This window comes from Mytilus galloprovincialis, chromosome 3 (genome assembly GCF_965363235.1).
Source record: "Mytilus galloprovincialis chromosome 3, xbMytGall1.hap1.1, whole genome shotgun sequence".
NCBI classification, from domain to species: Eukaryota; Metazoa; Mollusca; class Bivalvia; order Mytilida; family Mytilidae; genus Mytilus; species Mytilus galloprovincialis.
In genome coordinates, this window is record NC_134840.1 from 52,568,289 (window position 1) to 52,592,361 (window position 24,073).

The 24,073-nt window shown below is 32.6% G+C and overlaps 1 protein-coding gene across 1 annotated transcript; it reads right to left on the minus strand.

Annotated features, from left to right (window-relative positions):
* Positions 1-4,197: 4,197 nt before the first annotated feature.
* On the minus strand, positions 4,198-22,168 carry LOC143068277 (cholesterol 24-hydroxylase-like). Its single transcript, XM_076242197.1, has 15 exons — positions 22,152-22,168; positions 18,843-18,983; positions 16,525-16,602; positions 15,351-15,432; positions 13,925-13,998; positions 13,453-13,539; positions 12,800-12,938; positions 11,757-11,876; positions 9,432-9,588; positions 8,238-8,300; positions 7,497-7,569; positions 6,928-7,123; positions 5,474-5,565; positions 4,932-5,001; positions 4,198-4,502 (listed from the first exon to the last, which is right to left on the minus strand). Exons 2-15 carry the CDS (start codon positions 18,965-18,967, stop codon positions 4,350-4,352), a joined length of 1,509 nt encoding a protein of 502 aa, XP_076098312.1. The 5' UTR covers positions 18,968-18,983; positions 22,152-22,168; the 3' UTR covers positions 4,198-4,349.
* Positions 22,169-24,073: the final 1,905 nt, after the last annotated feature.

The following is a 24,073-nucleotide window of genomic DNA, read 5'->3' on the forward strand; positions in this document are numbered from 1 at the left end:
TCAATCAATTAAAATAACAAATACATAAAATTTATTATATATAAATCAAAAATAACCCTAAAGTCAAGACCCACAAAATGTTTTCAATTTTTTTTCAAATATTCATTCTGTTAATACGAATATGATATAAGTTGAATTGATACAGATAAAATATAAGTTGCATTGATATATTTTACATGTTAAAAATGACATTACAATGGATACTAAAACAAATGAAATATAAGTTGCATTGATACAAATAAAATATAAGTTGCATTCATACAGATCAAATATAAGTGACATTGATATATTTTTACATGTTAAAAATGACATAACAATGTATATATACATCACCCTGGATTAATGTATTAAGAATATAACATTTCTGAATAACAACCTGATTAATTAAAACAAAGGATTAACACAAGTCACCCCTATATAAAATATAATAATACTACTCCAGTAAAAGAAGTAATTGCAAGGATTATAACAAATATTCACAGAAATGATCATGGTCTACTACTGCATAAATTTCAATACAGGAAACTTGTAAAACAGAGCAAGTAGCATCCTGATAACCATTCAGGAGATGACTTCAATTGGTGATGATTTTTTAATGGTTGCAAATTAAGTTAAGTGAGGACACTTTAGCGGAATAGATTAATAGTATTTGCAACAATCAAATGACCAATTGATGCTGTCGAGCTTAAAATACAATATTGTTATCTTCATTCTAATGATGCTGATAGAAAACAATGTCAAATCATTCATTTAAAATCTGTCATACATTGTTTGGTCTTCCATGTACGTTTTCATATCATCAATTGTGAATTGATGTCATGAAAATTAGTGAACAATACAAACAATGTTGCATTACAATTACTTGTATGTGTGCTGTGGTAATTGAATGTCCAAAAGATATAGTAATCATGTCATCATTTTTTATGTACAATCAAGCCTATTCAAGGGATACAGAACTAGTTTTTTTTAATCAGAAACAACAAAATGTAATGGCAACTTCCAAAATAATAACATTTATTGCAAAAGGATAAGATCAACATAACATATTTTCTATTATATACTGTAATAATTCTCAAAACCACAGATCCTTAGTACTGTCAGAGCAATAAAAAAATATAATAACAAATCTGCATACATAGCCAGACAACCTTATTAGTATAAAAATAAATTCAGAATCATTGATCTTGCAGTCATTAACATAGCACATATCAACTGTAATGGCACATAAAGTAAAGTACAGTGTGTAACCTGTATTATCTGACACACTGGCGGACCAGAAAAAAATGTCCGACTAAGTAGGGGTAGGAATATTCAGGTTTTTTCTGCAAGGATAGGCATATTTTAGGACCATAAAAATGTGTCTGTTAAACCAGGATGTTGGAATACTCGTGTGTCGGATTAGATAGGTTATACTGTGCATATAAAATTTAACAACATACAAGGTTAACAGAAAATCTTGTATAATAAAGTTTATTATATTAAAATGATATAAAGTCAAGATTAAATAAATTACATCAATGATTAACTCTGGGTTGAACAAACTGTTCAAATGATACACATATATAATTGATTGACATATTTACTTAATATACCTGTGGTAGTATAATTTTACTAACAACAAAAAAAGCAGTCATTCAGTTCTTATATAAATCATAAAAAAAGAGAATGTGGTATGATTGCAAATGAGACAACTTTCCACAAGAGACCAAATGACCATTAATATAATGGAATACAAAAAATATGTAGATATATAGCTCTCTCAGAAGCAAAAAATCCTAACTGTAAAAAATATATGTCAATATATAAATAACTAATACCTCAATAACAATTTAGCAAGCAATTCTTATTAGCTATCCAATCACACTAACAATAGTCTTTTTCATATTGGGGATTGAGAATCTGATGCATTCAAAGAACTTAATATATAGAATCCAACCAAATCTTATATCTTCACTTGCAGCTTTATGCTAAGAGAATGGTTTATAGTGTAAGGTTGAAATTTATACCTTTGTGAGAAAACGTCAATCTGGATAATCATTGAAGATAATCTTAAGAAAAGAAGCTGTGTATCTTGACCAGAAAATCTCTCAAACAGAAATTTCAAAGAAACTGGGATGTTCCCAATCCCAGATCTCACGTAAATCTTATACGAGACCAGTATCACTCAAACACCAACCCAGAGAGAAAACACCAGAGGACTGGCAAACCTGCTGATGTTGAAACAGCACTTACTACTTGGTTTTATGACTCAAGGTCAAGAGACAGCCCACTCAGTGGTCCAATATTGGAAGGAAAAGCAAAAGACCTTGCTGTTGAATTTGGCAATGCCGACTTCAATCCAACATCAGACTGGCTATCACGTTGGAAGAACCACAATATGATAATTTTATACAAAGTTGCATGGTGAAAAGAAAGACTCCAATGTTAAAGCTGCTGAAAACTACCTAGAGCACATCCTACCAAACCTACTAGAACAGTTCAACCCAAATGATGTCTACAATGCAGATGAGATGGGGCTGCATTACAGGGTTACAGGGCACTACTTGAGAACACACTTACCAGAAAAGATGACGATGTTGCTGTTGGTAAAAAGCTAAAAAATAGAATAACTACCATGGTTGTCTGCAACATGACCGGTACTGATAAGCGTCAACTACTCATAATTGGTAAAAGTGAAGACCCAAGGTGCTTCAAAGGTAAAAAGAGTCTACCCGTGATCTACAAAGACAACAAAAACTCCTGGATGACATCCAAGATATTAAAAGAGTGGTTGAAAGACTTAAAGAAAGATATGCGCTGTCAGAACCGGAAAATATTAATGCTTGTCGACAATTGTAGCGACCGCCCAAAATATGCCGCTGATAGACTTGAATATGTTCTTGAATTTCTACCACCAAATACCACTGCCATAATTCAGCCATGTGACCAAGGGATAATTCGTAATCTTAAAGGACATAACCAAAGTCAGTTAGTACAGAAAAAATTGACCGAGACAGATACAACAACTGCTACTGTTGTCGAAATAGCCAAGAAAGTCACACTCCTTGATGCTATTCATATGGCAACCAATGCGTGGAAGAAAGTAAAAACAACAACAATAGTGAACTGCTTCAGAAAGGCTGGTTTTATAGACACTCATGAAGAAGAACTTATCCCAGAGATAAAGGACATTGAAAATCCACCCAGCATGACAGAAGATGAGTTCATTGAGTACGTCGATCACGATTACAACACTGAATGTTATCGAGAGCTAACCGACGCCGACAATGCGGCATCTACTCTACAAGACGAATCTATGAGGAATTCAGACCCAGTAGATGATTCCGATAGTAAAGACGAATTAGAAGAAAGCATCGTTCCCGTGAATTTCTCCCAGGCTAACACACTTCTGGCTGGTTTACGCTGTGCTATGGAGGAACACCAAAGTACTGACTTCTCAACATACTACAAGATGGAAGCCAAAATTCTAAAGATGTTTGCACAGTCACAAGACGGCAATGTAAGATTACCGAGTTTGTTAACTGGATACCATAGTGACATCAATTTTTAACTCTGTAGAGACTAGTGCTGTGACAATTATATGTGCTTTTATGAAAATTAAACTGTGCTATTGTATGACATAAAATATTGTTTTTTAATGACTATTTGCTTTAAATATTTTAAATCTCAGTCAATAAATTATCTTATATGTATGATTGATTAGAGATACAATTAACATCTCATTCTTATTTGAATTAATTATTACCCTAAAGGAGCCCCTTTCAAACTTCACACATGGAAAAGGTAACAATGTCACTGATCCAGATAACACAAAAATCAATTCTCCGGTAGAACAGCACTTTAAATTAACATGGATACAAGATCATATAACATCAATGATACAATTTATAATGAACAGTTTATGGGATATGTTTGGATCCAAGTTTATTCTCCTATTTTCCTTTACTTCCGGACTGACGTCAACCCCAAATCATGAATTTGGTTATAAGCATACTCCGCTTAATTGCATCAATTTGTCTGACAAATAGGATATGCAAATAACCCGAATGCACTTTACTGATAACTTGTACAAAAGTCTGTATAAAATATAATTTGCATAAAATTACAACTTGTATACAACATTTATATAATTTGTTGTTTATTATGATGTCTTTTTCATGTTTTTATTGTGTTTGTTTTTGAATGAAAGAACAAATCTTCCTAGAAATGAATGTTGAAGCCAAGGATACTCCAATACTTGTCAATTAAGTCAAGGGTATTGTTCAAATTTGATTTCACAAGGAAAAACATGTGAAATATTCCACAGTCACTGTAACCAGCACATCTTCATACTTCAATAACAAGATTATTTATCCTTCAAAACTGTCACATAAAGTCAATGTACAAACAGCACCACCTTTTGGTTTTAATGTTGTACTCTCTTCTATATCAAAAGACTGTCCTGGGTCCATCTCAAAGTTGAATCTCTGTATTATTTTGGCAAGTATTATTTTTGCCTCAATCTGAAATTGATGAAGTAAAGTTATATACATCATAACACAAGTCTGCAATTTGCACAAACAATGTATCCTATATATGCAAATCTTACAAAAAATGGCAAATTCAACATCATATTATTAGTTGTAAATTTAACGAAAAATCGAAATCCAAAAATTATGCATATCCTTAATTTGTATACAAACTATCTGCATCATAAAGTTCTATCCTGTAATTCTTACAAGGAAATGCATGTAGGTGCAAGCGGTCAAACCATGCAATTTTTCCTTTTTTTTAATTTCTTGGTTTAACCTTGAAATGAACCAAACCAACAACTCACTTTAGTACTACCAGTAGTCTAGTTCCAATATTTATTTTTTTTTTTTGGCTTGTTTTCTATTAAAAGATCACACAAGCATTGATATTTAAAGTAAAGTAAAGATTATAATACTTACTTCAGCAAATGATTTTCCAATACAAGTTCTTGGGCCTAGTGTAAATGGATAGTAGGTGTATGATGTAATTCTGAAAACAGACATGAACACTCATATAGGCATGGAGTTATTACATTAGATTTATTACATTAACACTATTATTAAATATATGTTATTCTAGATGAAAAGAATGTCTGAATACAACATTTGAATTATTTTAGTTGTTATTTGGTAAATCAATGATGTATAATAAACTCATGACCATATACTGTGGATTCATTTAATTTTTATAGCTACTAATTTATGTGGAAGGAGTAAAAAATATATTTTAGTCGATATTTGATTTCATTATTTTTACAAAGTTGGCATATTAAACTATAATATAAAATACATACTTTGTTGGACATTTGAATTCATGGTTCACTTATACCCACCAAAACCACATAAATTTGTATCCAATGCATTATAATGAATTCACAGTAGTATCTAAATCTTTTACAGAAAATTTCTTTCATTGTTATAAAGGTATGAAAATTTAAACTTCTATTATTCTGTTTGCTTACTTGTTTTCAGCATCTGGACTGAATCTATCAGGGAAAAACTTCAATGGATCAGGGAAGTATTGCTCCAGCCTTGAACTTACATAAGTACTCATCTATAAAAATAAGTTTATCTATATACAATGTGTTTTTTTATAATAAACATTTCCCTTTTCATTCATAAACTTTTCAAATGCTTTTTGGCTAGCAAACAGATATAGAACCCTTTTCTTAAAAGCGTGGACAAGACCATTTCTTGGCGCGTTCCGGTTATCAAATGACTGGGTCAGGTTAGGTGAACGTATATCTGAAACACCCACTTGTCATATTGGACGTGTTATAGAAATTTAAACTGTGGGGTCACCAAAGGTTCTAAGTAGTAATCAAAGGTACTGGGATTATAATTTAATACGCCCGACGCAGGTTTCATCTACATAAGACACATCAGTAAGGCTCAGATCAAAATAGTTATAAAGCCAAGTACAAAGTTGAAGAGCATTAAGGACCTGAAATTCCAAAAAGTTGTGCTAAATACGGCTAGGTAATCTATTCCTTGGATAAGAAAATTCTTATTTTTACAAAAAATTTAAAGTTTTGTCAACAGGAAATTTATTAAAATGACCATCTAAACGTCTAAGGTAAATCAAATAATATGAATAACTAGCAAAGGACTTAACCTTGTATGTTGATTTAATTGATGAATACTTTAACTATATATTTTTCTTCTAGTGCACCTGCATGCAATGTACTTTTTTATTCTTTTTAAATCCCAATTAGAAGGCCTCTGACAGACTGAGTGAGTGTAAAATCACTGTTATAAATTGCCAATGACCAACAAATTGAAGGTAAATGATTCAGTATTATTACCAACATTAGTATTACCGTTGTCCATCATGTTATGAAAATGATAGTACCCGGTAAGTGAAATGATAATTTTCAAGTCACTGCTCTGTGTACAACTGAAATCGTGAAACATATAAAGACTTAATATTGTGGCCTAAACATTATGGTTAATGAGACAATTACTTGTTCATGAAAACATGATAAAGATATGATGAAATCATAGATTTAGGAATATAATGTGCAATGTTTAGTACAACAAATATATTCTAGACTGAATCTTCTGAAAAAGCTGGCATCTATATATAACTTTACGCTTTTCTACTTATTGCACATGTAAATTTGTTTGACCTTCTTAAGCTAGGACTGGAATTGTATATGTATAGCCTGTCATTCAACACAATTAATCAAAGGCCAGACAAAAGGAAAAATACAGTTTACTGGTATTATATATAAAACAGGAAAAAAGACGCATTCAACATTACCCTTGGTACTCATTTAAAATGCAATCCTACTATAAGTCAGATGACCTTTTCAGCTTTAAAATTTAAGATTTCAGTCTTGACCATCAAATAAGTTGATCAAAATTTTGGCATATTTTTGCAGAAGCCAGTAAATGACCATAAGTCAAATCTTACAGCTATTGGTGTTCCAGCTGGAATCTTGAATCCAAGGATTTCTATGTCATGTTTTGGCTCTCTGAATGTATTTGGTCCAGGAGGATAAAGCCGCAGACTTTCCTTTATTACCATGTCTAAGTATTTCATTTTATTCACATCTTCAATGCTGAGATAAGATTTCATACCAACAGCATCATATACCTCTGTGCGTAGCCTAAAAAGCAATAATTTTTAAAAAGAGTAACATAATTGTGCAAAGTTTAAGGATCAAATTGGCACTCCAATTTAACTGTATACATACCAAATATCACAGATCTCTGTGATGGTTTAGCCCTCAGAAACATGTTTAACCATACCACATTCTATATGTGCCTGTTCTAATTGAGTGATTGCCATTGGTTGCTGTGTTTTGTCATAAAAAATCAAAATGTAAGTATCTTACCAAATTTTTCCATATAACAACAACATTATTAAAGTTTGTGAATTTATAGAAATACATTTGTATAACTAGCAAGTATATTGACTGTTAATCTAGACAATTGTTGCTTCAGATGTAAACTTTCCAAAGAATTGAATTAAACAACTACCTTTTAAGTACATCTTTATTCTGCCATAAACAGATCATGGTAAAACTCAATAAACAAGCTGTTGTTTCTTGTCCTTTAAAAACAAAATATTTGAAGAATTAATAGATAAATACTTAGGACACATTGAATATATGTCATGAGACAGCACTAAAGCAATAAAAAAACTAGAGGCTCTTATGAGCCTGTGTTGCTCAACTGACTCTACTTGGGTTTTTGAAATCATATAAAAAAAAAGATAAAATTGGTTTAATATTGCATTCCATTCTGTAGTTTTCTAAAGAAGACTTTTGTATGTATTTCTCATGGGATTCTTTGTTAAACTAAGTCCCCAGCTGGCAGCCATCTTGGATGATGGATCGTCTACAAAGTAACAACACTTGGTCAGCACATCATAAGGAATATTCATGCCAAGTTTGGTTTCATTCCATTCAGTGGTTCTCTAGAAAAAGTTCAAAATGTAAAAAGTTAATAACGACGGACGATGGACGACAGACACCAAGTGATGAGAAAAGCTCACTTGGTGCTTCAAGCAGGAGGCATCAAGGAATCAACCGAAATTCAAATGAAAAAGAATTTTCATTATACTTCTTGAAAAATGTGAATTTCTGAATATATATTTTTTAAAAATATGATAGCAAGCTTGTATTAAAAAAAAAATATAACAACAATTAATAAATAAATGCTAAATCTCAAAAAGGATCTATCCAGGTGATCATTGACTCAATTGGAATTTAACTTTACCTGCCACAAAAAATACAATTATATCATCCACTATAACTTCATCATCTAACTCTGGATTCTCTACTAATAAATAAGAAATTATCTAAAAAACTACTTTTTATCAACACAGCAAGGGGAACAAACTAACATACACCATTCTATTCATCACCACAAGAAGAGAGTTCATATAAATTTGACCTACTATCACCTACTACATGCATTGGGAACATTTTTTTACCGTACAAAAATGTAAAAAAACAAGAATGTGTCCCCAGTACACAGATGCCCTATCCGCACTATCATTTTCTATGGTAAATTGACCATGAAAATTGGGGAAAATCTCTAATTTGGAATTAAAATTAGAAAGATCATATCATAGGGAACATGTGTACTAATGCTGACTTCACACGTAATTCGAATTCGATTCGCATTATTAACTAGTTCGAATTAGTTTAATTCGCATTCAAAACGATTTACGTCCTAACGTCCATTCTAATTTGAATTACAATGCGCGCCAAATTCGCTTTACTGTCCAAACGACGTTAACTTTTAATTCGTATTAACCAAAACGTATTTCTAATTCGAATTAGCCAATTCGAAGTTTCAAGTCGATTGGACTTCAACTTCATCAAAAACTACCTTGACCAAAAACTTTAACCAAAACGTTTACAGACGAACCGACACACAGACCAGAAAACAGAATGCCCATAAATGGGACATAAAAATATTTCTGTGGTTTAAAAGTAATTTGTACCTATCACAGAAACCTATAGTTGTTAATTTTTGCTTCATTTGATTTCTGGTGGAGAGTTGTCTCACTTGTAATTATACCACATTTTCTTCTTTTATTTACATAAAACTTGCATGTTGTTGAGTTTTTTATTGTAATCCACATCCGTTTACACTATGTTACATTGACAATCCTCATTTTTTAAATTCAAATGATTTTTTTCAATTTAATAAAAAGCAATTCCACTGACTTGACCAATAAGTTATCAAAATTTGTTATTCTAACAGCTTTGTATATATTGAATGTAACAGAACAACGAAGTGAACAGAAAAATGCACAGACCAGGCAACATGCATATACACCTTCTAGTGTTGGTGGGTATAAAAACACAAAATGATCCTTAATTTGAAAACTTAATGCAAAGAAGAATATCTTGTGCAGCAAATTTAATGAGAACAAATATCGTTTGAATTTTATAAGCTTACATTTCATTTTCACAATGTGATTTAATATATCATCTGGTGTGTAATCTCCCCTTTCTATAGCTGCCTTTCTCTCTTCGAAGCACTGCTTAGAAAATACTCGCAGGAATCTCAAAGCTTTCCTCACATCTTTTATAAAACTCCAGTTGGAAAATTTATACTGTAAAAGAGAGGGACATTCAAACTCATAAGTCGAAATAATTACATTAGATGTATGTTTCATTGTAATACTTTATTCTGATTGGCTTACTGCACATCACATGTTATTCCTTAAGCAGTTGCATTGCTCAATACAACTTTTCATTCATGATAACACGTGGTCCAACAATAAAGTGCACAGGTGAATTAAATAAAAAAATATATAAAATTCGTGTTTTCATGATCATAGCTAAAAAATGTAATTATAAGTATTGAATGCTTCTTTTTGTAACTTTATAGGGTTGTAAAAGCGTTGACCGTGTGCACATTTTTAGCATGAAGCGCTTCCGCGCTTCATACAAAATGTACTTCGGTCAACGCTTTTACACCCCAATAAATTTACAAAAAGAAGCATTCAATTCTTAAATAAACTGACAATGCCATGGCTAAAATACTTTTTATAGAAAAGGACCAACAGACAAACAACAGTCAATAGTACACAAAACAAAACATATAAAACTAAAGACTGAGCAACAAGAACCGTACCAAAACATAGGGGTTATCTGCTCCTAAAGGTTAAAACTAAAGACTGAGCAACAAGAACCGTACCAAAACATAGGGGTTATCTGCTCCTAAAGGTTAAAACTAAAGACTGAGCAACAAGAACCGTACCAAAACATAGGGGTTATCTGCTCCTAAAGGTTAAAACTAAAGACTGAGCAACAAGAACCGTACCAAAACATAGGGGTTATCTGCTCCTAAAGGTTAAAACTAAAGACTGAGCAACAAGAACCGTACCAAAACATAGGGGTTATCTGCTCCTAAAGGTTAAAACTAAAGACTGAGCAACAAGAACCGTACCAAAACATAGGGGTTATCTGCTCCTAAAGGTTAAAACTAAAGACTGAGCAACAAGAACCGTACCAAAACATAGGGGTTATCTGTTCCTAAAGGTTAAAACTAAAGACTGAGCAACAAGAACCGTACCAAAACATAGGGGTTATCTGTTCCTAAAGGTTAAAACTAAAGACTGAGCAACAAGAACCATACCAAAACATAGGGGTTATCTGCTCCTAAAGGTTATGCAGATCCTGCTACACATGTGCAACAAGATAAACAAATAAAATGACAGAACGTATGAATGATGATAGCATTGTTTATCAGCATAATAATCAATATATTATGACACGTTGATATTACCCTGATGGGGCAGTGTTCTTCAATGCACAGATCATGCATGATTCATATCAAGAAGATCATTTACTCAGTTAACTAGGGTAGGGGTAAAACTTTGAGTGATGTTTAAGCCTCATGTTGAAGGCCCTGTTAGCAATAACATCTATGCTTTTTAGCTTGTGTACAGAAATTTGAGTCCTGAACTTATTTACCATATCAGCTATTTTTCATCACAGAAGATATACAATACTGAAAAGTAAAAAGTGATAATCATGTGTTCCTAATTCAAAAACGTCAATTTACTAAAATATATCCTGTTTTCAGAAAAATGCTATTTACTAAAACAATATGTAATAAAACAATGTACAAAATCTTCATGTTCCAGAGATTTAAGGCTCTCATGTTGGCCAAATTTGTATCTATCGAGAACAAAATTATCATTAATTTAACCCTATTATGCAAATTAAAAAACATAATATCTACAACCATTTGAATAAATAATAAACAGGTAGAACAAAGGTCATATTTCTCACAGAATAAAAGGTAGGTTTAATTAACTCAAGGTCCAGAATCATTCCCAACTTAAAAATGTGGACACAATTTTTTTTGTTATAAAGAATTAAGTGTTGTCTGACAGATCTGTGCCTTTCTGCTTTTTCATTCACAAAATGTCAAGAGTTATTATTTTTGAATGCCTCGAAATATCTTCTCTCTATGTTTTAAAAAATATAGATTTCAATATGATTTGGGCTTTTGACTATTTATTGTGAGCTTCACTGGACCTCCAGATGTTACACTTAGTTTTTTTCAATCTCATACTCTCATTGAATTGACCTCTATATTTTCAAATAATCATCATCATTCAATCCTTTCCTTTTATTATGCCACTGTTTGTATGTATAAGTTTCACTTCATATTGTCAAATTTAATCCGATATGTTTTATATATCATATGAAGAAATTTAAAAAATGGCATCCATTTCCACGTAATTTTTTTACTTTTTATTTATCTCACCATAAAAAAAGGGTCCGTAACGTTTTCTGATATTCCCCTAAAACACAGCTGTATGGCTTTGGTAAATTCTGATTTTTCTGTCCTATTGACAACATTGTTCATTTCCATCCCAAAAGCAATCTAAAATGAAATGAACATAATAATTGGTTTGGCTACCATTTTATTACAAGTTACAACCAGCAATCACATAACAAAGGTGATGTTATTTATAGAGTTCATAAATTTAGATAGGATCAATGATTTATCCTGAAATAAACTTATGCTGAAAGGTTATTTATTTAAAACACTGTTGTGAGATCTTTGAATATTGTCACGTATAGGTGAGAACATAAATATTGTTTTAACTAAATCAAAACATAAAATATATATGGCTGTACAGCTATGAACACTTTTAGTTCTAATGAAGGCTTCATTATGTTTATAAATATATTTTTGAATTGCACAAGCCCATGCTGTTTTTGGTGTCTGTATATTTAATCTGTTATACGTGTACTGAAAGAAATTTTATTCTTGGCAAAGTTAAACTAGGAGTGGTCATGGATATACCTTTTTGTGTCGTTTTGTTTGGGTTTTTTTGTGTGCTTACTGCTGATTTGATGAGTCTAGCCTCTTGAACAGCCATGATAAACTTACTACATGTATATGGTATGGTTTTTTGTTCAATTAAGATTACAATTTTTAAAGAAATAAATATGCAAAAAACACTAAATTTTGTCAAAATTCTTCTTTAAAGGGCAATAACTCCTAAAAACATTCATCTGAGAATAAGTTTTTAAAAGTTTATAGTCAGACAGAAGACAAACAGATATTAATGGCAAAAAATTGCTATTCTAAAGTGTGGGCTATCTGTAATTGTTTTCAGATGTTCTTTGTCTCAGGCAAAGGGCCCTAAGACAGCTGAACTAGTCCTAAATGTTTCTAGTGTCATAGAGCAAATACAGAAACCACCAGGCCATAAACAGTGACCCCTGTCCAAAAATAATGGTTACAAAAATTACATAGATATACCTAGTAACCTTAATACTGTATATTTCAATACATACTTTTCCTATGATGTCAAGAGTCAGATGATTAAATTCATCCAGCATTGACACTTTTGTTTTGCCGTCTGCCAGTCCAGCAAGTCTAGATATCAATAAGTCTATTTCTGTATTTAATGCAGATTCAAGTCCTCTCAGATAACTGAAAACAGAGAAAATCTACAATTACATATCTACAATTACATATCCACAATTGCATATCTACAATTGGGCCCTAAAATTCCTAACAATTCATGCATTTGATGTCCAAATATTCAATGGTGCTCAATAATGATTGAATCAAAGGCTGAAGATCTCTGGTTTTAACAAGAAGATTGTTACTGTTTTAATCCTTTATTCATATCATAACCTCATAGGGGGAGAGGCAGAAGGCAGAATCTCCTATTATTCACCCTCTATGGTCCAAAGGAGGTCAGAAGTGAACCTTACAACAAATTAATCAAACAGAGGACTTTTTCTGCTTCATTTTGTAAGAAAATAAACAATGAAATACAACAACATTAATAGATGACGTCACCATTAACAGAAATGTGATGCATGAACCCCCTATGAAATTTACTAACCCCTACAGATTCATAGGGGGTCACCATGTGACAGCTTTAAACCAATCACAACCTGAGGTGCGAGTAAGTCTGTTATTATAGCAGATCACCTACCTTTTTTGAAAACAAGGGTTCATCAATTGCCTTCTCCATACCCAAACTTTTTGGTCAATTTCGGACACAAGACTTTTTCCAAAAAATCTAAAATTCAAAAGAAAAACAATAATTTGTATCTATTGTTCTTGTTCTTTAATTTGTACACATCACTTATACTTATCCAAGTTTTTGTGATCACAAAAGGATAAAGCCATTACTTCCTCCATAGTTGTTAGTGGAACAGATAGGTTCATTCACCATTCAATAAAATCTGCAATTTATATAATTTTTAATCAAATGGTTTTCTGCACTAGTAAAGTTATTGAAGTAAAGGTATACATAAATGATACAGCAACCCAAAAACAAATTAAATCAAGACATTTAAGTCTGAAGATTTCACAGATGGAACATTGATACTTAGGCATATGTATTTATGTACTGGCATGAAATACTGTCATATACAATAGCATAATTCTAGTTATGTCTTTACCTTTCTCTAAATAAATAAATAATTCCTTCCAATGTAATGTAGGATTTTGGATGATTTCCTGTGATCTGTAATTCCTGAAAGGAATTCATATGTAATCATACTTTTTCCTGAGTTCTTTATCAAATACATGTCATTTTCTGCAATTATTCCAACAGTGCAGGAATAGAACTAATAAATTTTACTTTCGTCTGATAGCAATATGTATAAAGGCTATACATTTGTTTTAGGAGCAAAACCATAATAAAAAACAAAAAAATACAGAAATTAAAAGATCAACCATCTGAATTGCAAATTTTACAGACTCTCTGCTGTTTGTCCCTTGCTAGGAAACTTACTAATATTAGAATCCTATTCTTTCGCTTCCAGTTGCTCATTAAATGCTTAGATCAATAAGTTTGTTATATATCTTTCTGGAAAACTTATGGATCTTTGAATCTTCCAGGACACTTACCCATGTAATGTGGAGCAATAGTCACATCCTTTTTAAGTCCAATTTTTTCATGTCAATGTTTAGGTCATAACAAATCCCAAATAAAATGTTTTCTAAATATACACAAATGTACATGGTGAAATGTTTTGACTTTTTAACTTACTGTGGATTGATTTATATTCGTGGGTACCAATTTTCGTGGATTAGGTAAAACTTGCATGTTCGTGGATATTTAATTTCATGGTTTTGCTGAAGTCTGTGTCAAGCCTGTAGAAAATTTATCATTCGTTGAACATTTAATTTCGTGGTTCATCTGATCCAACGAAATCCACGAAAATTGGTGTCCAATGAATATAAATAAATCCACAGTATCATTAAATTCATGTTTAAAGTCTGTAATATGAAGGTTTTACTGCAAGTATCACATATATACTTAACATTTAAGAATGTTCTATGAAAATGAGGCAAAGATCAGATGAACCAAGCCAGACAGACATGTCAACCTTATAATCATTACATACACCAAAATATAATGGGTCTATCGCTAACAGTACATGTACATGTACATGAGAAACAGATCAAACAACAAAATCTTAACATTGACTAATGGATTATGAAAATGAGGTCAAGGTCATATGAACCCTGTAATACGGACATGTACATCTTATAATCCTTCCATACACCAAAATATAATTGACCTATTGCTGTTTATATCATATAATTATTCCTTATTGTATCTGAGAAATAGACTTAACCACAAAAACTAAACATTGTCCAAAGAACCATGAAATTGAGGACAAGGTTAGATGAAAGCTGCAATTTGTACAAATGTAAATCTTATAATCATTCCATACATCAAATATAATTGACCTATTTCTTATAGTATCTGAGATACTGATTTGATGTGACCTATCTTTAACCTTGATCACTTGTTAACATCATTTATTTAACCTTAAATACAGTAAAATATGACATGTCTATTCTAATATATTTTACCCTGACAGCCTGTGGATCAGAAGTAAAAACAAATGTACCCTGCATGAAGCTCATTTTGAATACAGGTCCATACTTTTTACACCTAGAATGAATAGAACAAAAGAAATGCAGCATAATATAATTGAAAGATGATTTAAAACTGAATCACTCATCTGGACATTTTTTACTGTTTTTCCCCTCCCTAGAAACCTTTTTTTTTTACAAAAGCAGTCAAGAAAAATCAAGGCCATTAATTTTTCATCTCCCATGTCAGAAATACATCATATATCAATGTTATAAACAGCTGTACCAAGAGTGCATCCATGATATGACTCTCTTGTTGATAAATGTATAAGGTAGAAGGCATCAAATCAGAAATCAAAAGAAAATGTCTCAGCAGAAAACCCATTGTTGATGAACGTACTGTGACCAATATTTGCTACTGTGTCATGTGGTCTCTTGTGAAGAGTTGTCTCATTGGAAATCATACCACATCTTCTTTTTATGCCCCAACTACAATAGTAGAGGGATAATATGTTTTCTGGTCTGTACGTCTTTTTGTCTGTTTGTCTGTTCTTCCGTCTGTTTGGCATCATGTTAAACTTTTTGGTCAAGGTAGTTCTTGATGAAGTTGAAGTCCAATCAACTTGAAACTTAGTACACATGTTCCCTATGATATGATCTTTCTAACTTAGAGTTTTGACCCCAACTTCAAGGTCCAATGAAAATTATCGTGCAAGTGGGGTCTCCCTGTACTATGGACACATTCTTGTTTATAATCAATTTAAATACTAAATATCATTGGATCATCCCAACCATGTTTGGTTGAAATTGAACCGATGAATTCAGATAAGAAGATATTTTCCAAAGTTTACAGCTGACACCAAGTGATGGCAATAGCTCAAATCATCCCCCGCAGGTGAGCTGAGAAGGTTCCTATATACAGAACTACAGGGTTTGGAGTTTTTCAATGGTTATGACAGATAAAATGAAACTTGACACATTAAAGCCTGTCATGCAGCAAATATGTCACATGGTACATGTACATATAAGCTGGAATCAATAACCTTATTTATTAGTCTAAGTAATTAGTGCTTTTGATTTTCAGTCATAAAAAGTATGTAACCTCTTTTTAAATACTAGCATAAGGTACTTATTAAATATTTCATGTATATATTTAGCACACTATACTTACAGATCCAATGTCATTGCACTAAAGAACATTCCTTCCTTCATATATTTATTGAATAAAGGAAAATTTCCAAGGAAAAAGCTACAAAAGGATGAAATTGTTTTTAAATAACAAAAGCCTCTAACATTAAACAACAGTACTCTCAGCTGATCTGTACTTTTAGTTTTGGGGATCTATAAGTACCCGGCCACGTCCTCTCTGTGTTTTAGTTAGATGTATTTCTATTTGTATCAAACTGATGAGTTAAGCCCTTTTCAACTGAATTTTATAGTTTCTTCTTATGGTGCACTATAAAACCACTGTACCAGGATAGGGGGTGTTTGGTGCCTTCAAATTACCTTTCAAACTAGTTTAACCCTGCCACATTCTGTATGTGCCTGTCCTAAGTTAGGAGCCTGTAATTCAGTGGTTGTCGTTTGTTGCTGCGTAACATATTTGTTTTTCGTTCCTTATTTTGTACATAATTTGGGTTGTTTTTTTCTCATTTGATTTTTTTTACATTTGTCATGTCAGGACCTTTTGTATCGGATTATGCGGTATGGGCTTTGCTCATTGTTGATTGTTGTCATACAGTGACCTTAAGTTGTTAATTTCTGTGTCATTTGGAATCTTGTGAGGAGTAGTCTTATTGGTAATCATACCACATCTTCTTATTATATTTAATAGGGATCATTGTACAATATAAAGACTCCTTAGTGTGGGATATATCAAATATGATAGTAGCCTAATGCAGTGACAGTCAACAGTGACTTGAATACCATGTCAATAAACCACTAAAAAAATTAACAAATGTTCTTACAGAGGAATAGGTATAACCTTTTTCATCTTATAAAATTAATTGACATTTAATCTAGCCCTGACCGTAAAAAATTATATGAGACTACTGTGAAAGTACTTTAATTCGTGGGTATCAATTTTCGTGGATTGAACAATATTCACATGTTTGTGGGTTTTTAAATTCGTGGATTTTAGTTTTCTAAAATAAAAATTGAAAAATTAAAGCCTTTAGAAACAAATGTTACAAATAGTCTGGATTGAAGGAATTTGCAAAGTAAACATTGACCCGTGTAAATCATAGTGATAACACTAATTAACCCATGATAAAGTGATCAACAGATTAAGGCCTAAGGTGTTAATTAGGCCATAAACATGTTACCTATTGAAAATAGTAACATAAACAAATGCTATCAATGTATCTTGAATTGTCAAATAATTCTTACCAAAATCAAGCCCAGCATGAAATTATTATTTTCCATATGTACGAGTACTATGAGGATATAAAATGAACACTTTATCATAGTAGCATATCAATACCGGAAATCTGACTTTCATCGATCAAAAATGTTTTTTATGAGAATTAAAGGATCAAAAGTTGTACAGTTTCGGTTATTAAAGATTAAATGGGTATAATCCTGCATCCGGTTGTAGTTCTGTGACTGCTATTAAAGTATTCTCAGATTTGGCGTTATTCAATATATTCTCTAGATCATATCAGTGGTCAAACCTACAGATGGGGATCTTTCCATGTCTTGATTTGGACAATGGTTGTTTTATTTCGTTGGACACTTAAATTCATGGATAAAGTCACCCACGAAAACCACGAAAATTGGTACCCCACGAATAAAAGTACTTTCACAGTAAATGAGGGCCCTCATGGGGTTTTTGATTATGTGATTACTTGGCCGTTTTTTTAATGATTATTTGATTATTAAGCCAAATATTTCATGATTATTTGATTACCTAGGACTGTATTTTTAGTTTATGATTATTTGATTACTAAAGATAAGCAAATATTTAATGATTATGTGATTATATTGGCAAAAAAATGGTGATTGTGTGATTACTAGGACCCCCCCCCCCCCCATGAGGGGCCTCGTAAATGAAGCAAAAAAATAAATCCCCAAATCAAATTTGTTCCCACCTACACCTCCATATACATGCATGCCAACAGGAAGCTGGTGGTACAAATAAATTATTTCTAATTCAAAATTATTGAGAATGAAAATTTGTGAAAACTACTACAGCATGTAAAGAGATATTTATCAAGAGGGATAAATATTTAAAACTGGACAAAACCATACATTTATATGTGTAGCACATTTTTATTAATTTGGTTTGTTTTATCAAATTTTCAAAAACAAAACTTTCCCAGAAATCATGGGAGTCACTCCCTACAATGTATGTTTATTAAAGCAAATTGTACAAAGATTTTTTTGTCTATTAAGAGCTGCTCTTCACAATATATTATCACATCTAATCATACATGCATGTCTTTTCATATTCTTAATCTTAGGCTAAAATAAATTCCTTTCCATATTTACTTATCTATTGGAGGTCCAGGAATATGACTGTATTTTCTTCTTCCATGTATTATATATATTGAGATGAATGTAAGCACACATAGGACAACTGAGATAACAACTCCAAGTACAAATAACCAATCCATTGTTGTCCTATATAGTCTGAAAATAAATGAATAATATACAATTATGGCCCTTAGGAAAGGTGAATATCCAAAATTGTCAACCCTTAAAAGGTTATTTCCATGAGGGCGAAGCCCGAAGGGAAATAATCTTTTAGGGTTGACAATTTTGGATATTCACCGCAATAAGGGCCACAATTGATTTATTATACCGAATAAACAGTGTTTGGATATTTCTTGAATTTTCTTTTCAAATTGTCGGATATTTGACAAACTCCAAGTTAAAGAGAGTATTTTATTTAATCAGTATTTATTGAAATACCTGGAATTGAACATTTAATACAAATACGAACAGACAGTGCAAGTAACCATGATCATTTCAAGTTCACTTAGAAATTAAATTTACATTGAATGTTACATTGCTCATCGCAACACTTCCATATAACTTTTTCAAGTCTTGTTGATCCAATGATGGGGTGTGGTCAATGCTCCCAAGTCCTTCCCGCTTCAGTTGCACAGAAACGGCCTTAAATATGCTGATCATTGGTGTAAATGGTAAGTTCTCTAGAGGTTTGAGTACATTATCCATTAAGTTATTTGCTGGTTGTGGTTGTGCTTCATGATCTGCGTTAACATTTACTGAAACATTGACAGTAGTTTGTTCTAAATTTTGGTCAATCATTGGTTCCATAAGCTTGTCAATTTGTTCTTGGGAGAGATTTATTTCTCCTTCAACTTCAATTTGTTCTTGTGAGAGGGTAACAATTTCAACCATCTCTTCTGAATTTATGACAGATGCGCATAGTGCACGGCTCATTTCGAATTTCCTTTTGGTTGTTACCTTTCCTGTGTAATTTTTTATGGAAGTTTCAGATCTGTGCCCGGAAACACTCATTATATCTCGATCAGAAAACTTGTTAACATCTAAGACAGTAATGCTAGTTGCTCTTATGGAGTGGTTAGTAAACTCTTGAGACAGACCAGCTTGTCTGGAGATTACTTTCATTAGGGTTGACAACGTGTTTTTTCCTAACACCTGGTTCATATACCAGATTTCACTGGAGTCGTCATAAGAATTTAACGGACACTGCCACAAATCATCTCTTTTTGGATTTAGCTTGGACAAGTACTTTTTGAAGGTTGCCACAGGGCATAGAGGGTGACCTAAAAAGAAAATTATAATATAACACATCTGTCAGTTTCTCATGTTAATATAATTATAAATACATTCACTGTTTGGATATGCTCATATTAATCAAGTGATGATTTAAGCGTTTGTTTTTCATTTGCCGATTTGGTATTTTACTATTTTTATCGTGATCAATGTCTTTTCATGCAAGTTAACCGAATATTTCCAACAACTGAAAAATGATACAACAAACGAATTAAAGCTATTTCAGTTTCAATAGACTATTTCATAATTTGACAAGGGCATGAAGGGCAGTGTCTGCTCATACCCGCATTAACTTTTTCTTTTTTGTGTGTGTCATTTAAAAATGCTAATTTTTTTTATTTGTTTGAAACTTGCCGAACTTTTGTCTTTGTATATATATAGTTATTCCTTACCTGGTACTGCGTACATGCGACCTTCAGTAATGCAGCTATCTGAATTCTCCCTATGGTTCTTGTCAAGTTCATCACGGGCCTGGAAAACATACTCCTGTCCGCTGGCATCTGTTTGTATTGCAAAGGTGCTTTTATTCATTTCTCGTAGGTTCTCTCGTCCTCGTCGACACAAGTGAAACATAATATCAAACCATACTTTGTGTAGGAGTCCTGCAGGGGTGTCAACTTTCATCGCAACACTTCCATATAACTTTTTCAAGTCTTGTTGATCCAATGATGGGGTGTGGTCAATGCTCCCAAGTCCTTCCCGCTTCAGTTGCACAGAAACGGCCTTAAATATATCATTTGCCCTTTTAAATCTAACGTCTTTTATAATGTCAACATCCATTTCTTTGAGGAAATGTCTTGCAAGTCCGAATCTCAATCCTTTCAGAGCCGAAAGTTTGTAAAGCGATCCATCTTTTTTTCTGGCGTCTGCGTAAAATTTGATTAAACATTCGTTGAGCTGTTCTGGTGTTTCAAGTACCAAGTTATCCCTTTCAGTGGATAACATGAATTGCATCAAACATGTTAAAGCTGCTTTGGTTGCTTTTTTGGTGTTTTTGGCGTCCTTGTCACAAAGAAGTCTTTGTAAATCGTCCTCCGTAGAGTTCCCAAAACGCTGGCTTGCCATTTTGTTTACAAACGTTGATGACGTCATTCTTACGGGAAATAACTCGTGCAGAAACAAAGAGGCTGAAAAGGTTATTCGCCGTTGAATAATAGGGTTATTCACCGCTGGGTGTTAATTTTTAGGGTTATTCATCGCTAGGCAAATGCTAGGTGTAAATTTTTAGGGTTATTCGTCCTTCCTTACAATTGAACGAAAATTAACTGAATTATTCCATGTCACGTGATAGTGTTTTATCCAATAGAATTGTTTAAAATATATGTAAGGTATAATAATACAGAATGTGACAAATTTTCAAATCCTGATTTCATTTAGAAATTGTACCCTATTGACAGCATGAATATCAAATCATTGATTGCCTCACAAAAACATGTAAGACAGAAATATCATCGAACTATTTGCACTCCTCATATTTTCACCAAAATTTTAAAAAAATAAAAATTTCCTATACAATTATTAAAATTGGGCGAGTGGTCCTTTACATATCATAGAATTCTTAAATTGGTTCAGATGGTCCAGCTAAACATGACCAGGTTCTGTACATGTGTTTTATCCAATAGAATTGTTTAAAATATATGTAAGGTATAATAATACAGAATGTGACAAATTTTTTCTCTCTTCGAGAGAAGCTCTACTGTGATAGTCGACTTTGGTATATTTTTACCCCCTTATTGATAGGATTTCAAACTCCTGTGAACAAACTATAATCTCCCTTTGAAATGTCAATTTTTCACCTATCCTTTGAAAGCCTTATATTGTCATGGCAATTTATATGTAAGATTGTTAATTTAAATAAAGAAAATAATTGATTAATTGCCTTATTTAGACTGTTTTTTCACATACCGAATATATGTTTTGTTGGATTCTTAGTATATAAGGGGAGATAATTCTTTAAATAATATTTTTGTTTAGTGCAATTTGAAACTACTATTTTACAGTCAGTAGTAGTTTCATGTGCAAAGCAGTACTTACAATAACTTTCCTAGACTTCACAATTATTTGGACCAAGTTGAAGCATGCACTACAGTGTGTACTTGAGAAGAGGAAGAAAAAAGGAATAACTAAACCAAATGCGCAAAGTTACAAAAGTTGCATTTACTATTTCTGTTAATATCAGATTAACATAAGTATTGTCATCTACAGGAGATGCTTAAAACTTCATACTTTTTGCATTGTCATTCAAGGTTTGCATGTCAAAAAGTACTTGCCATATAATTAAAAAGGTAAAATATATGTTGTCAAACCAGATACCGGAACACCCGAAAGTATTGTAAACATCAACAACTACGGTGTTACTCATTTACGCAATTTTTTTTTTAACTCAGAAATCATATGCACTAATTTTCTCTGATTTTGACATAATGGCAATTTTATGCATATATGTCTCTGATCCCAATTCTCTCTGAATTTGTGTTTACCATAGATATGCCGTGAGTGGCGAGAAATTTTCATAAACTAAAAAGAGGGAGGGGCACTGACTGCTCCAGTCATGCAGGAACATATATATTATACTATATTCCCAGAGTCATGCTTCGTGTATATAGTTTTAATCAAAATGTTAAGTACGAAACAGAAGAAAAAGATATTCTGTTGGAATTTCGCTTTATTTTATTTTGTATATAACTCACTGTACCCACAAGTGATCACAAGTAAAATTGAGAATGGAAATCGGGAATGTGTCAAAGAGACAACAACCCGACCAAATAAAAAACAACAGCAGAGGGTCACCAACAGGTCTTCAATGTAGCGAGAAATTCCCGCACCCGGAGGCGTCCTTCAGCTGGCCCCTAAACAAATATATACTAGTCCAGTGATAATGAACGCCATACTAATTTCCAAATTGTACACAAGAAACTAAAATTAAAATAATACAAGACTAACAAAGGCCAGAGGCTCCTGACTTGGGACAGGCGCAAAAATGCGGCGGGGTTAAACATGTTTGTGAGATCTCAACCCTCCCCCTATACCTCTAACCAATGTAGTAAAGTAAACGCATAACAATACGCACATTAAAATTCAGTTCAAGAGAAATCCGAGTCTGATGTCAGAAGATGTAACCAAAGAAAATAAACAAAATGACAATAATACATAAATAACAACAGACTACTAGCAGTTAACTGACATGCCAGCTCCAGACTTCAATTAAACTGACTGAAAGATTATGATTTCATCATATGAACATCAGGCACAATCCTTCCCGTTATACAAGTGTATATTGCATACAGAAAAGACCGTAAAACAGACGCCCGTTGCGGGGTATTCATTCTTATATCTGACAAATATCTCAGCTCAGAACCACCTGATTTAAAATCTGATGATACTAGTGAACAACTGTGAGGGGGGGATAGGACCTTTATCGGGACTTCGGGATCGGGGTTTTTTAAGCTCGGGATTTCGGGATTGACCCTTTCGGGATCAGGGAATTCTTTTTTTCGAATTTCGGGACCCTTGGGATTTCATGTTTTTAAGCCCGGGATTTCGGGATCAGGTGCCCCTCCTACCCCCCCCCCCCCCCTCAACTGTGGGTTAAAGATGTACTTAGGTGATGTTTTGGAATTTGTGTCAAATGTTCGGACTCCTTGTTTTTTTTCCATACAATACAATGTAAAATATTTTGCCCCATAATATCCATTTATTTTTTAATTTAAAACTTAATAGCTCATGAAAGGTCATTTACTAAAATTTTAGAAGATTCTTGATTTTCTTTCTATTTTTTTGAGACCCAAATAATATCAATGCAAATATAAGGTAAAAGTCCGAGACAGCCTTCTCCCTCCATATTTTAAATCTCAAATATCTCGAAAAGGAGGTCCATGACCTATCAATATTCTTAGCTTATCTTTATCCTTAATTGATGCTCTACCAACTTATAGTATCAATTTTAATTTCTTAAT